This window comes from Histoplasma capsulatum (genome assembly GCF_000150115.1).
Source record: "Histoplasma capsulatum G186AR genomic scaffold supercont2.11, whole genome shotgun sequence".
Classification (NCBI taxonomy): domain Eukaryota; kingdom Fungi; phylum Ascomycota; class Eurotiomycetes; order Onygenales; family Ajellomycetaceae; genus Histoplasma; species Histoplasma capsulatum.
In genome coordinates, this window is record NW_025544811.1 from 179,299 (window position 1) to 193,847 (window position 14,549).

A 14,549-nucleotide genomic window follows, 5' to 3' on the forward strand; every position below is an offset into this window, starting at 1 on the left:
CGAATCTCTTGTACGGAGTAGTTAGTGGATAGGGGAACGACAGCAGAGCTCTGGCGATGGCGATGGCCTCAGCTAGGAGCTCGGCGAGAATAGGGCCAACAATGGCAGCGAATTGCTGGTTACGCAGGTGGCTGAACAGTCCAGAATCCACAAGTGCTGCAAGTCAATGCACTAGAGTAAAGATAATACGAGGATCCTTATACTGCGCAGAAGCAATCTCCAGCTTCTTGCAATTGCGAAGCAACCACTCAGGAGGCATTCACAGGGACAGATTGTTATCAGCATTGCGGTGCATGGAATGCTCTATATTTCTTCTGTCAACATAATCAAGATTTGCCGGACCTACTTGGACGTAAGCACTGGGTCTCTGGATAGAACGATATATATAATACTGCCATCTAGCTCTAGTATGATCTGCGGTTCCAGGCGTACGGTCTGTTATCACTATAAGGCTGTCTTCCTTTGCTTGGTCCTTGTCGCTATAGCCGGCCAGGCCAGCTTTCATTGACCAACAACCACATCATGGATCGAACCTGCAAAGAAGTTGGATAGTAACACATAACCCACTAGTTAACTACTTAACTAGTTAACTGATTAAATTTAACAAACACTCGTATTCAATCTCTCCGCCGCGAGTCTACCTCGATACTCATGCACACGTGATATCAGACCTGTTTCCCGTGATTTTGCTTGGCCTCCATCAACATCGAACCAATTCATGCTCCGGATACACACAGCCTGATCTTTCTGCCTCCCCTTCCTGTCACCGTTTGCTCTATCATTATTGTAATTGGGGTTTCCATGTGCCCTGCGCCCTGCCTTCTTCGTTCGCTGCGCGCCATTGGTCGATGCTCAGCCTGCGGAGTCCCCATCAAAACACCTAGCTCGATCTCGACCTCTGCGCTCATCCCCACGCCCCCTCAACCTTTTCCCCCGCCGCGGTGAACCACCGACACTTGAAATCATTTGCTGCCATATATCATATCGCGACGATTTGCGCTGACAAAGTGCTCGATGCCTGACAACTCCAAATGCTAACTTATATTGCTTGTGCTTCCCACCGGCGAACCGGGGAACTAGTAGGGTACTGCTCCTACTAGGCAGCACAGTAGATGGAGACCCATGGCGTCGAATTATGATCCTGCTTCCTCGGCGACGCCAACCCAGCGCCGTGTGCTGAACGACGGCAACCCATTCTCAAGCCAGGAAGATGCCTCCACCGATGGAAGCTGGCACGACGCCGCTTCCAAATCCTCGGGAAATCGTATCGGAAGCAATCCTGCCCCGACCGCCACCAGCAGCAACAGCAGCAGCTGCAGCAGTAGCAACAACAATAACAGCAATAATATCAACAATACCAACAATTTTGGGCCGTGGAGCGCTTCTTTCGCCCCCTCTGGACCTCCGCCAGGTAGTTTTAGCTCGGATTTAAAAAGTATCAGCTCGACGCGCGGTCCCACCACGTCTACACCACGCCCTGAACCTCCATTCCCTTCCCGTATAATTGCCATCGATGGAGTTGACGTTCTTGCTCGTGCGGAGCAGCGCCAGGCTGTGCTTCGCGGCAAGATTGCCAAGGAGTTGAAGATCAAAAGCGGAACGGAAAATATGCTGGAGGCCCTGTTGGTCAAAAATCTTAAACAGACGAAAGAGCAACGCTTGAGGGTTGAGTCGGAGCTTAGTTCGTCCAATATGAAACTCGCACAACTGCGACATGAGCTTGAGGAGGAAATATTACGGGCCCAAGCCCAAACTTCGCCTACCGCTGGCCGGTTATCTACCTTGTTCCGTGGAACTCCCCTGCGATCTCCTTCTCGTGCGTCACAGGGTGGGGACGCGGGGATGGGGAGTGGGGATGCGGAGACGGAGTCGCCAACTTATGTCCTAGCTGAGACTTTGCAGGAGCTGGAGACCACAGACATGCCGTCGGATTACTATGTGGAACGGGCGAATAACCTTGTGGACCTCTTCAAGCGTCATCCAACGTTAAAATATGACTTGGCTTGGCAGGTCTTTGGCTTGCGTGTTCAGACAATGCTGCTGAGCGATAGCAGGGACGTCGTCGCTGCTGGCTACCGATTGACACGACATGCTATTGCCGATCGACGTTCTATTCAAATCATCAGATCATTCCATACGGACGAGATGGTGATGATGTCGCTTGTGAAGGAAACTAAAGCGACCATAGAACGCGAGCAGGCGCTGAAATTCGTCAGGGCTTTTCTTGATGTTAAAGATGGAGTTCGAGAACTGTCTCGTGGGGTTGTCCGGACGCTTGTCTCCATTGCTGACCACCGCGATGATCGTCTGAGAAATATTTGCATTATGACTCTCGCGGAGATCCTGGTCAAAGACCCAGGTCTCCTGTTTTTTGCCGGTGGAATTGGCGTTTTGAACGATGCCCTTGGAGAGGGAGTTTATGGCGCTTCGGAGAGTCTGGCAGCAGGGTTTATACACATTCTAGACACCCCCCGCAACAGGATATATCTCCGAGCAGGGTGTGAACTCGAAGGAGTCTTCGCCACTTTTACAGATCCGTTGGGGGATAGCAATCACCATGCAAGGCTGAAATCTTCAGCCAAAACCATTTCTTCCATGCTCAAAACTTGGCCTGGCCTACTCACGCTCTTACGTAACAAAGCAAAACCCCTTCAGTCCTTGCTGAATTCTCTGCAATACCCTGAGCCCCTGGCAAGAGATCTGATCCTAGAACTTTTGTTCGACGCTCTCCGTATCAAACCTCCGTCATGGTCATCGTCATTCCTTGCCGGCCGGAGACTTACTACGTATGGCAGGGTTACGAACCTTAGATCGGAATCTGATACTAAACACTTACGTGCATTCGACGAACATGAAAATAATTCTTTTGACCTCACCACTCACTTCTCTGCCCTGGTCCTTGCTGTGCTGATTGAGGCAGGACTGATTACGGTATTGACCTATTCTGAATTTTTATTCTTCGCTATTTAACCAATTTGATACTGATCCGCCTTCTAGGCTCTATCGAACTTAATCGAAGACGAGCCCGACCTGTCCCTGAAGAGGAAAGGCACATTGCTGCTAACAGAAGTGCTGAAACTCGCCCATCACTCTCTGCCGCAATCTATGAGCGCCAAACTTCAGGTTCTCCCTCAATTGCTTCCGTGCTCTACCCCACGGGATACTGAGACCTACCATGTGTCGACATCAACCGTTTATCAAATGGAAAGCATTAACCGTACATTGACCCGGTCAGATGGGATGCAATCGTCACGCGGCAAATATACGGTGCACACAGATATATCCGCTTCGTTGCTGACTACCGAACAGGGGAAAACCAAACTAAGCGCCAGCATGGACGAGGGCCAATTCCGCACGGCCGTTCTAGACACCCACGTCCTAAGTTCTGTGAATTTCATGAAATGGAAATGGGACTTGATCCACAACATTATTGAGGGTCCACTGACGAACCCAAAACGCCTGGATGAGGCTATCCGAGGCTCGAAATTCATGAAGCGTCTGATGGGATTCTATCGACCTTTCAAATCCAGGTTTTCTATGATTAGAAATACGAAACCGAACCAGCGCTATGTCCGGACGGGGTGCGCGTTGATGCGGACCCTTTTGCAGACCCCCGAAGGAACGAAATACCTGGCGGAGAATAAGTTACTGCGGCAGATTGCTGAGTGTCTTGCGCAAGTTGACCGCATGAGCGGCCTGACGTCGTCATCGCCTGTGTTTTCTCGGAACAATATGAGCGAAACATTGAGCGGGGGCTACTTTGCGTTACTGGGTGTATTAAGCAGCGAGCCAGGCGGACTTCAGATGATGGAGAGGTGGCATATGCATAACATGTTCTACCATATAATAGAACTCAAGGATCGAAATGATCTTATCCAAACATTGCTAGGGAATATGGATTTCTCCCTCGAGAGCCATCTACGGATCATTCTTTCTAAGGCGTTAACAACAGGATCAAAGGATATCCGCATATTCGCAACGAAATTACTACGAAAATACGTCGTGGGCAGCGTTTCATTTCCCGCCCCGATGGTAGACATAGGAAATGGGGAGTGGGTTGTTAAACTGCTTGTCACACAGCTATACGATCCGGAAGTTGCCGTATGCCAAGTTGCTGTGAAAATCCTCGAGGAAGCCTGCAACCAACGCAGCTGTCTCGAATACGTGGTCAAATGCCGGCCCTCGCTCGACCACCTAGGAGAAATTGGCGCGCCGCTACTTCTCCGTTTCCTCTCAACCTCAGTCGGATACCACTACCTCGACGGCCTGGATTACATCACCCAGGAAATGGACGACTGGTTCCTCGGCCGCAACGATGCCTACGTCGGCCTCGTCGAGGCATCGCTGACGCGCGCCTACGTTGACCAGCCGCGGCGCAACAGCTTTGCCTTCGACGACATCGTCGAGATGCAAGACATCGGCCTCGTACCGCCCCATTTCTACAGGGAGCTGGCACGGACGCACGAGGGTTGCAAGTTGCTGGAGCAGTCAGGCCATTTTAACGAGTTTGCGCATACGATCCGCGACTTCCGGCTAGACGAGGAGGATCCGGAGGTGCTGCTGAAGGTTAAGGGATGTCTGTGGGCGGTGGGCAATGTGGGTTCGATGGATCTTAGCGCGCCGTTTCTAGAGGAGACGGAGATTGTGGGGGCGATTGGGAAGATTGCTGAGAATGCGGGGGTCATGACGATGAGGGGCACGGCATTTTTTGTGCTGGGGCTGATTTCTAGGAGTCTTCATGGGATGGAGATGCTCTTGGAGGCTGGCTGGGATGCGGCGGTGGACCAGAAGGGGCGATCGCTCGGCTCGTGTATCCCTGTCCAGTTGAGTAGGCTTTATTCGGTACGGTTTCACCCCTTCTCTTTTCTTATTTGCTTCATCCTTTTCTTCTTTGAGTGAAATTGTTGCACTGTTCACCCCGTCTAACTCACCTGGCCGGACGGAACACTAGGTTTCCTTCCCTGCCTATGAACCTAATATCGACGAAGAACGTGCCGAGAAAGAAAGATTTAAAGCCGCTGCTACGGATTCCGATCCTGTCTGCCAGAAGATCCTGGATCTGATCATTGACATGGGTAATACTGTTTTGTCGAAGAGGGCGGCGTCGGATCTTAACACGTAAGCCACACCCCTACATATTATCCATACATATCGATATATATTCTGCTTCACTGCAACTCTCAGGACAAAAAAATGGAAAGATAGAAAGAAAAGAAAAAGAGAAGAAAATAACACTAATCATTATCCCCCTAAACAGCCTCAGGACCAAAAAACCCGAATACTTTCGCCAAATCCCCCTCTTCCAGAAGACCCTCATCCTTCTTGAAAGCCACCATTTCCGCCTGCCTGCACGCCGCTTTGCTCTTGATCTCTTTGATAGGAGTGTCTTGCGACGCATCGTACGTGGGGACTGGGATGGGGACGGGGACGGGGCCAACGCCGACATCGATGCCTATGCGGATATTGATGTTGACATCTCTATCGATGGAGATGGCGACATTGACGGCGTCCCCGCTTCGAATCTGCAGCCTGATGCCGATACGTCGATGGGGAACTGAAACCAGCGCATCTGAATTATGTATATGTATATGTTGTTCCTTTCCTATATCCAACGTTGCCGTTCGTCTCCTCCACAAACCCGGCTTTTGGCGTTCTTCAACCCCTTCGCCCCAATGTGAAATACACATATTTTTTCTCCCTTGTTATTTTATCACTCTCCTCGTCTCACAGCGCCTTACCTTCTACCTTCATGCTAAGTATTACATATTTCCGACTCTCCACATCCTATACCTCTATTTCATTTTTATGCATCCGCGCCAAAGAAATCTGTTTCCAACTGGGCTTGGGAAAATAACATCTCATGGATTTCTGGATTTCAGTTCACGTCTTTTAATTGCGTTTCAGCTTCACTGGTTTCTTCATGGAAACAAATAACCGGGCGCGGAGTTTTACTTGGGCTTTTTCTCAACTTTTTTTTCTTCTTTCCTTCGTTTGTTCCTTTGTCCCATTCTCCTTACCTGTCTGAAGGGGCGAAAATAAGGAATGGAATGAATGTATGTTACATGTTTAAGTGGTATGGGCCTTTTTTTTTTTTTTTTTTTGTAGGGAGGTTTATTTGTCCTTTGTTTTTTGGTTTCGTTATCCATTGTCTAGCTCTTGATTTTGCCTTTTTTTTCTTTTTGATTGCCTGCAGGCGTATTTTGGGTGCATGATAGTTCTGGTCTTCCTGGTCTTTGTCCTTTTTCAGTTTTCATATTTGTAAGTATAGTATGCATTAGAAAAACGATTTCTTTTGCTTATTCTATTTTAAAACTCGATTTGGTAAACAGCTTTCTTTGGCTTTAGGTCTCCCCTCTCTGCCAATGTCAATTGATCATCCTAATTCTCTAGCATCCTGACATTATATGACTCTAATGGTTCCTTTTTCTTACTCATACTAAACCAAACTTTGGCCTCAAATGCTTTTGTCGATTCAATCCAACACATTAATAGTAGATTAAAAGAAAAGATAGTACAACAACAGAGAAGCTACGAGGAGAAGAACCAGCAGCGGAAAACAAGTGGATATTGAAATACAGCAAAATCCTCATTTATATCTATCCAAAGGTCTGTCAAACACAAGCGCAATGCTAAGATGTTGTTCTCCTATCATGGATCAGCCATCTCATCATCTTCATCATCAACGTTCCCCCGTCTCCTCTCCCTATCCATCCCCACTCCATCACCAACCTCAGCTTCCAACCCTCTTCTACCCACCGGCGTCTCCGCGAGTACTTGCTCCTTGCTCCCCTCGTCCATATCCCGCTCACTTGCAATTTCACCATCACCCTCCTCCTCGGCTGGCGGAGGTAATGTTTTCGCAAATCTTGAATCTACCTGTGCTCGATGAGATGCCCGTTTATACTCCTCCGCCTCATCCGGATCGCGCACAACAACCTGAATCTGATGCACCTGGTCTTCCTTGGCTTTGGGTCGTGTCGGTGCCAGGCCCGCCTGCGCGATTGTACGGGCCCGCTCGGGCTTCAGACGCGTCTTGCCTAGGATGGGATAATAGTAGGCGGCTTTCTGCTTGAGGCGGTGGGGTATGGCAGTGGATTTGAGAGTTGTTTCTGATATCGCTTCGTCCGGGTCGAAGAGGACGAGAGCGACGTCTTTGTATTTCTGTTCTGGGTTTAGAGTTTGCGAACTTGTTGCGTAGGTGCGGATGCGGTCGTAGCGGTGGTATTTTAGGATTGCATCGTCTGGGCCCGTGGCTTCGTGGGTGTAGTTTTCTGCATCGTCGCGGTGTGGATTGGAGACGTTCAGGCTATCTTTTATCTGCGGCGCAGCACCTTCCTTCGCTGATAGGAAGAGATCGTAGTCCCAGGGTATCGGGCCGGGATCTGGGTATAGGGATGGGTTGGCTTTGTGTAGGGCTGTTTTACTGGCATGTTCTTGACAGACACGCTCTTCAGGGGCTGAGGGAACAAGGATCCCGACATCCATGCGCTCATCCCGTCGTCCCTGTGCTGCTTGGATGGGTGGTTTGTCAAATTTGAATTGTAGAAACCCGCCAGGGTCCGGGAAACCGCCCAGGTCTGGGATTATGGGGTAGAATCCGACAGGTTTTAGTTTCGGATTATCTGGATGTGTTGGATGCGCCCAGGCGTCGATTTCCGCTTTGGCAGCTGGCAGTCCCTTGATTTTACTAGGGGTATCCTCGCCCTTGTGTTTACTTTCTGGGTACGCAATATCGAATCCCTTCTGAATGTATTTCTTAACGTGCAGGGGATCGTCACGGGAGAGTTTCGCAGGCTTCGCCGCAGCGGGTGCAGCTTTCACAGCAGTGGGAGCAATAAGAGGGGCTGCTTTGACGTTTCCGTCGACTCCTCGCGCAGCAACACCAGCAGCAATGTACTGAGTGCGCCGCAGAAAACTAACGTTTGAGTTCTTCGGGGCAGGATTTCTAAGTTGGTCAAGAGTCATGAGGAGGGGGAGATCGGCGGGGTCGACTGGAGGAGGGTTTTCAGGTGCCATAATAGCTAAAAACAAGAAACACAAGCCATATTAGTCGCCGTCTTTAAAATTATGCTAATTTATTACAAAGGAAGCAAAAAGGGCATGCATACATACCACTCTCATCACCCAAATGCAGGCCGGGAATGCCGACCAGGTCAATTGGCATACCACCCTCTGCATCCACATCAATATTTGGCTCTTCGCGCCGCGCCATGTTCGACGCAAACCCCGGCGTTAGAAACCGCTCCAGACCTTCGTGTGGGATTTCCAGGAATTTCGGCGGCATTTCGGGCGGTGGCAGATCATTGCGATACCGCAGCGAGGCGATGTATTCCTGGTGATAACTCTCACCGGAACCATCTTTAGGCTTTGACATTTTTGCCGCGGGCAGCAGACAGAGAGGTCCGGGGATACAGTAGAGCACACGGAAGCTAGGTGGGTTTCTGGCTCTCGGGATCAGGAAGTTTGCGACAGGGGAGTCGTGTAGTTTGAGCTCTGATCCTGGGAAAAATGATGCTGTGGAGAACGCGAGATCTTGGATCCGTTCTGCCGCTTGCTACCGCCGACAGGAAAGGAAGTTTTGAAGAAAGCCGCTGTCGAGGGATACTATATCGCAGCAGTAAAAATATTTTAATATATTTTCAATACTCAAAAATCATTAAACTCAATCAACCTGCATAATAGTGATAATAGATGAGGCCATTCCTCGACATCAATGATATATTCACCTGCCCCTTTCACCAAGCCCACATACATTTATAAGTCATAACCCGGCTGCCCAACCTATCATACTCCAACCTGCTAATCCAGCTATCGTTCGTGGCATCCAACTTTGCAAACACACTCGCCCCCTTCCACACCACAACTTGCGGGTCCAGCTCGCGCGGGGGCGTGCCAACCAAAACATACGAAGCTAACTCCGGCCGACGTAATTGCATCCGCTCCTCAAGAAAAGAATGGAAACCAGCCACCAAACTCCCGCCACCAATCACTAATACACTTCCTAGAAAATCAGTATATTTCCGCTCGTCAACGCGCGCAACACCGCCGATGGCGGTGAAGATAGCATTATCGAGTGGGAATATGGGGAGGACGTCGTCACGTTCTTCGACGGCGGGTCGGCGAGAGCCTGAGGTTGTAGTTGGCGCTTGCAACGTCGGGGCTGGCGTTCCCGGACCACCTTGTTGCGGCGTATTTATCGCATCGGGAGCTGGGGAGCTCGCAGCAGAGGAGCGGGGCGTTGCGTCCAGGTCCTGTACCCGACTTATAGCGTTGATCGCTTGAGAGCGGCTTGGTGTGGATTGGATCTCGGCAATGTTTGCCTGGGTGTTATTCGGTGGTAAGGGGGGTGCAATCGCCATTAAAATGTCGGACTGAGCTGTGGAGGTGGGGTCGTTTGGCTGTCCATCGTACAGGTCGTATGAAGGGCTGATGAGCTTCCTCCGTCCTTTTAATTTCTGAGAGACGTCGAATATTTCGGGTTGGAACAAACCCATAGGGGCAAGGATGACCTCATCGTAGGCTTTGAAAGTGTATTTGCGTGTATCCTGGCCTGAAGCTCTTAGATGGAAATCAAACACTTGGACGGAAACGTTGGATTCATTCATGGTGCAAACATTCCTCTTCAATTCTTCAGCCAGAAGAAAGTCGTAGCGGCGATTCAGGTTGATTTCGTCGTATGGGAAGTGATCAAAGAGCATCATTTTAATGAAAGACTCTGTCACATCAGCACCGCCATATTTGAGGTTCACACGGGAACTCTCAATGCACATGCCTTCTTCAACACAACATATGGAGGTCTTTTGAGCACCAATGTCCACAACGCAGGCGGACGTGTACCCAGCCCCAAACGTCCCTGAGAGACTCTCCTGCACAAAACAGACTCGCGCAAACCCAAACTCTCGCATCAACATCTCTAAAATCTGAGTGACGTAGGCGCGTTCATAGAGGTCGGGAATAACAAACACACACGAGTACTGGCCCCAGTCCTTTTTGCCGGACAAGTTAAGTTGGGTTTTCATAGCATCCTCAAGGATGAGAGCGATATCTAGAAACAATAAAGTCTTGTTGTTATAATCATTTTCGTTAAGCCATCCATGCCTGATAGGCCAAAAAAGCTTATATCGAGGGTTGGAATAGTCTCGTATTCTCAGGGCAGCTTCCCCAGTAAGGTACTCGGGGGCTTGCTTCGGATCAGAGGGAATTTCCGTCCAATCTATACGCATTGGGTCATTGTGCTCAGGGATGGTTTCAGGTACGGTTCTACGGTTATAATTGACCACCATTTCCTTGGAGTTCGGGAGTGTTCTTCTTTTGTTTGCCCGCATACGCGCTTTGAGTTCCGCAGACATCATAGTGTATTGCGATGCGAACTGGTCACAGGGATTTTGTCAGCGACAGCTCAGATATCCTAGAGAGATCTGGATATAACATACCTCTGGACCAAACATCTTCTCTGGGTCCATAAGCTGGCCATCATCAAGCTTCAACCGCTTTGGCTTAGGTTCACCACCATTCTCTTCTGCCTCATTCTCATGAGACTTTCGTGCGAGGACCATAGGCGTCGTCTTAGGTAACGCATCGCTTGCGAGGCCGATTCGTAGGTTCTGGCTTCCCACATGCATAACAATAGTTTTCGAACCCGCCAGCTCTTGCGCAGATTCCCCATTTGCGTTCTCCATCGTGGTGTCTCCATCCGCATCTGGCTCAGGCTCCGGCAAAGGAAGCTCAGCCTTTGCCATTGCAAGTGATCTATCTCTATCTTTCGCGTTTTTGGCCATACGATTGCGGTTCTCTTCATTTTGAAGTCGGTAGGCGAGGATTTGATCATCTCGCTTGAGGTACTCTCTAATTGTACATAATTCAGCATTGGGGGCACAGATTAGCAAAAACCCTTATTTCCTCAGTGTGTAATAGTGTTATGGAACTGGTATACACCGATACAGGCGATACTTACGTGTAGTAATTCTTCTGATTAATAGCAGATACTTGTGGCCAACTCGTGAGTCCCATGTTATTGTGGAATCTCGCCAGTCCTATTCCAACCAACATGCAAAAGTCAGTGCCATAGCAGCTATAATGATCTCTCGATTCACCTCAATAGCGGAACGGTACCTTCTTTTTTCAGCGTCTCCCCACTGGCCCCCGATTTTTTGCCCGCCATCTTGATATGTGGGCAGTTTGCCTGTAGCAAGTTAGCGCTTCGAATAAGAGGACGGATAGGCGGGTTGACGAACAAAGGCGAAACGCCAAATCCTATAGCTAGACGTGTATTTAGTTACTTCAGGATAAAAGGAAGCGGTCTTACCGATGCGATCGAGTGGAAGCTAAGAAGTGAAAACAGCTGGCGCAGGCGTACAAGCAGCCAGAGAGGTTCCAATAGAGCTTGAAGGGATAGAACGGCCTCCCAATCTGCCGTGTTCTGGTGTGTGTGTGTGTGCAGAAGAATCAGTGGAAAAGTATCCATGGATGCATTCTCTCGGCCAAGCCAAACTTGCCTTTGTCAACAACCGACCTTATGTTAATATAATTGTTCATAACCTCAGACAACAACAGTTCCTCGTTTACATCTATGCTACATCTATTTCCCGTGCATAGCGTATTGCCTAAATCCCCCTTTCCTTAATAATACCTCATCACCTCTGAACATCCGCTCGAAGCCACTTTGCCGGGTCTCCACAACGTCATTCCATTAGCACTTCCCGTCGTTCGAGCCAACTTCCGCAATTACCCAAGGCCACAATAACTTGACCGAGATACATAGACTGCCGTTCTCTAGTTTCAAAGCGAATATTCTTTCCTCGAGACCTGTCACTGGGTTGGTCTTGTGAGCCTGCGTCTCTGGAAGACGACAAATATCATTCTCCTATTCCGCCTCGTGCTCCGCTACCACTCTGTTCTTAACCACTCTACATACATTTTTATGCGTCAGCAGCCATGGGTGGGTCGATATCGAGAATATTGTCAGGCCTGTTTTGGACAAAGAAGGAAATTCGGATTTTGATTTTGGGGCTTGTAAGCTATTAAATTCTTCCCCCGCGGCCCGGTGCTGTACCGGAAATATGTGGGAATACATTTATTGTCTTTGCATGTGAAAGATTAACATATTCTGGGTTTTATTTGTGTAGGATAATGCTGGAAAAACAACGTTACTCTATAGATTAAAGGTATGTGTGTCCATGTTCTAAACGTAACTGTTTTTGAGGCCGGCATGGCTCATCTTTTATCTAGATCGGCGAAGTCGTCACAACCATCCCAACAATCGGCTTCAATGTTGAATCCGTCACATATAAAAACCTGAATTTCAACGTCTGGGTACGTTTTTTTACCTCTGCTTGCTACTCTCCAACCTTCGCTGCTCCACCACCTTCCACCCACCCAAAGATAAATCTGACTCGAGAAAACAGGACTTGGGCGGACAAACCTCCATTCGCCCTTACTGGAGATGTTACTATGCCAATACCGCCGCCGTGATCTTCGTCATTGATTCCACAGACATCGAACGGCTAGGGACCGCCTCAGATGAACTAGCCACAATGCTGAACGAGGAGGAACTGCGCGATGCTGCCTTGCTCGTCTTCGCGAATAAACAGGATCAGCCAGGCGCCAAAGGTGCGGGAGAAATTTCTGAGGCGTTAAAGTTGGGTGAGCTGCGGGATCGCAATTGGAGTATTGTGGCATGTTCTGCTATTGATGGGAAGGGAATCGAGGAGGGGATGGATTGGCTGGTGGTAAGTACTTGGTCCTTTGACTTTTTTTCTCCCTGCGGAGGCGTGAAAATGGGAAATCATTACTATTCTATCAGGTGGCTAATTATCGTTTCGTTTACCATATAGCAAACGGTTCAATCGGAAAATTCATAAACTGACGAGCATTGGCGCAGAACGGAACATGTGGACGGCGTTTCAGATTCCGAATCTTTTATTCATGCTATATAAGTTCCCATTCCTGCTCTTTCTTACAACATTTCCCTTGCTCTTCCTTATAGCCTATTCTCCGTGTCCCTTGATACCTATTTTATAGAATCAAGTCCGAGCACTCTGATCGTACAAAAATCCAGCCAAACCAAGTTAAGTTATCATTCACCACTTAGCCGCGATTTGGTAGGACGCACATTTGAAAAATTTATATCTCTACACCCACACTATCCAGAGATCTGCTTGAGCGAGCTGGCAGATATGGCAGCAATAAGCATTGGGAATAAACTTGATCGAGTAGTCATTTGACCTATAGCCTTCGCAAACGGTTGCTGGTTAACTATAATGAACGGACATCGTTTTCTTAAATAATAACTGCGTAAACATATGATGGCTAACTACGTTAACAGTTATATACAAGCATAAGAGACAAAACACAATTGAAAACAAGATATGTAGATATGCACCTTAGAAACAGATGATATGAAAAAAAACGGAAGTGACAATATTAATTATTATGGCCATGGTATGAAATATGCAAGAGCCACCAGCCCCTTGTGAAGAGTACAAAGAAACCCACCTTTGATACCAAAATGACTTGAGTTAAATAGGAAACAATATTAAAAAATTAACAAAGCATTCGGAGCAGTAGCATTCCTTCCTTTTCGTAAGGCTCTTTTTGCGTGTTGTTTCTCTTCACTTTTCTCAAAGCCCATGTTTCAACGTCCCTTTGCTTGCTCGGATGCGTGATAATATCTTTCTTCTCTATGGAAGACAAATGAAGATAATGCAACTGGCTATATCATCATGCCGACGTGCGAATAAGGATTCAAATGAAAACGAAATTGCGAATATGGGAATATGGAAGCCCAAGAGTACGCAGCAAAGAGATGCACAACTAGCTACCGAAATCGAGGTTGGTCGCGAAAGCCAAAGAATTTGCAAGAGGGTGGAGTGAAAACAAAAAATTGGATATACGCGCCTTGCACCTTGCTCGGATAAAATCAAAACTGATAAAATTGCAGGACGGAAAAAGCGAGAGCATGGATATATGAGAAAGAAAGATGAAAATAGGTATTACTAGTACAAGATGACAGTTGACTTGAATGGAGGGAGAGAGCACGTCCCTAAAGATACCTTAAAATTTTGGCTGTAGATTCGCTTCGGTGGTGCATTCGTCGGTGTTCATATAGGTGTCAGGTAAGCTGATCAAGTCATCTGCGGCGAGTGCATGAGCATCTAGGGATTGCAACTGGACCCTGACTCGGTACGTGTTGCGAGCATGCTTGTAGCTGGTTTCTCATCGGCATTCTCGGAATCACCGTTGTCACTGAGGGCATCGCTACCTACACCGCGCGCAGGGGTGTTTCCCATTCCAGCATTCCGCGTCTTTCTGGTGCGCTCAGCAAAGGTATGCTTGGCCTCGACCTCGCCATGCTCAGCTGCAATGGTTTCCTTGGTTGTGACGTGAGTTTTCCATGCTGGGGTACGTGATTTGAAAATCTCTTCTACGGCTTCGAGCGATTTCCCTGCGGTTTCGGGGAAGGCGAGGAATACATGGATGGTCATTGCGGCGCAGAAGGCGCCGAAGACTAGTTATCGGGTTAGAATTTCTCTATTTGGACCCGGGGGGGG

At 48.5% G+C, this 14,549-nt stretch overlaps 5 protein-coding genes across 5 annotated transcripts in view; 2 read left to right on the forward strand and 3 right to left on the reverse strand.

Moving 5' to 3' along the window:
• Positions 1–1,122: 1,122 nt before the first annotated feature.
• Positions 1,123–5,558, forward strand: HCBG_07129 (sterility protein Ste20; the record flags this gene model as incomplete). Its single annotated transcript, XM_045434178.1, has 4 exons — positions 1,123–2,931; positions 2,998–4,842; positions 4,952–5,118; positions 5,258–5,558. The coding sequence occupies 4 exons, from the start codon at positions 1,123–1,125 to the stop codon at positions 5,556–5,558; spliced, it is 4,122 nt and encodes a 1,373-aa protein (XP_045284969.1).
• A 1,090-nt stretch (positions 5,559–6,648) lies between these two features.
• HCBG_07130 (uncharacterized protein) lies at positions 6,649–8,374 on the reverse strand (the record flags this gene model as incomplete). Its single annotated transcript, XM_045434179.1, has 2 exons — positions 6,649–8,021; positions 8,113–8,374. The coding sequence occupies 2 exons, from the start codon at positions 8,372–8,374 to the stop codon at positions 6,649–6,651; spliced, it is 1,635 nt and encodes a 544-aa protein (XP_045284970.1).
• Positions 8,375–8,735: 361 nt separating this feature from the next.
• On the reverse strand, positions 8,736–11,161 carry HCBG_07131 (actin-like protein ARP8; the record flags this gene model as incomplete). The annotated part of the gene is made up of 4 exons (XM_045434180.1): positions 8,736–10,370; positions 10,434–10,845; positions 10,955–11,033; positions 11,113–11,161. The coding sequence occupies 4 exons, from the start codon at positions 11,159–11,161 to the stop codon at positions 8,736–8,738; spliced, it is 2,175 nt and encodes a 724-aa protein (XP_045284971.1).
• Positions 11,162–11,934: 773 nt separating this feature from the next.
• HCBG_07132 (ADP-ribosylation factor) lies at positions 11,935–12,860 on the forward strand (the record flags this gene model as incomplete). Its single annotated transcript, XM_045434181.1, has 5 exons — positions 11,935–12,012; positions 12,126–12,164; positions 12,229–12,312; positions 12,405–12,728; positions 12,834–12,860. The coding sequence occupies 5 exons, from the start codon at positions 11,935–11,937 to the stop codon at positions 12,858–12,860; spliced, it is 552 nt and encodes a 183-aa protein (XP_045284972.1).
• A 1,293-nt stretch (positions 12,861–14,153) lies between these two features.
• Positions 14,154–14,549, reverse strand: part of HCBG_07133 (sugar transporter) — a gene marked incomplete at both ends in the record, with an annotated part of 2,545 nt that continues 2,149 nt past the window's right edge. Inside the window, one exon of the mRNA XM_045434182.1 lies at positions 14,154–14,506. Within this exon, the coding sequence (XP_045284973.1) occupies positions 14,154–14,506 (353 nt within the window). The remainder of the gene's footprint in view (positions 14,507–14,549) is intronic.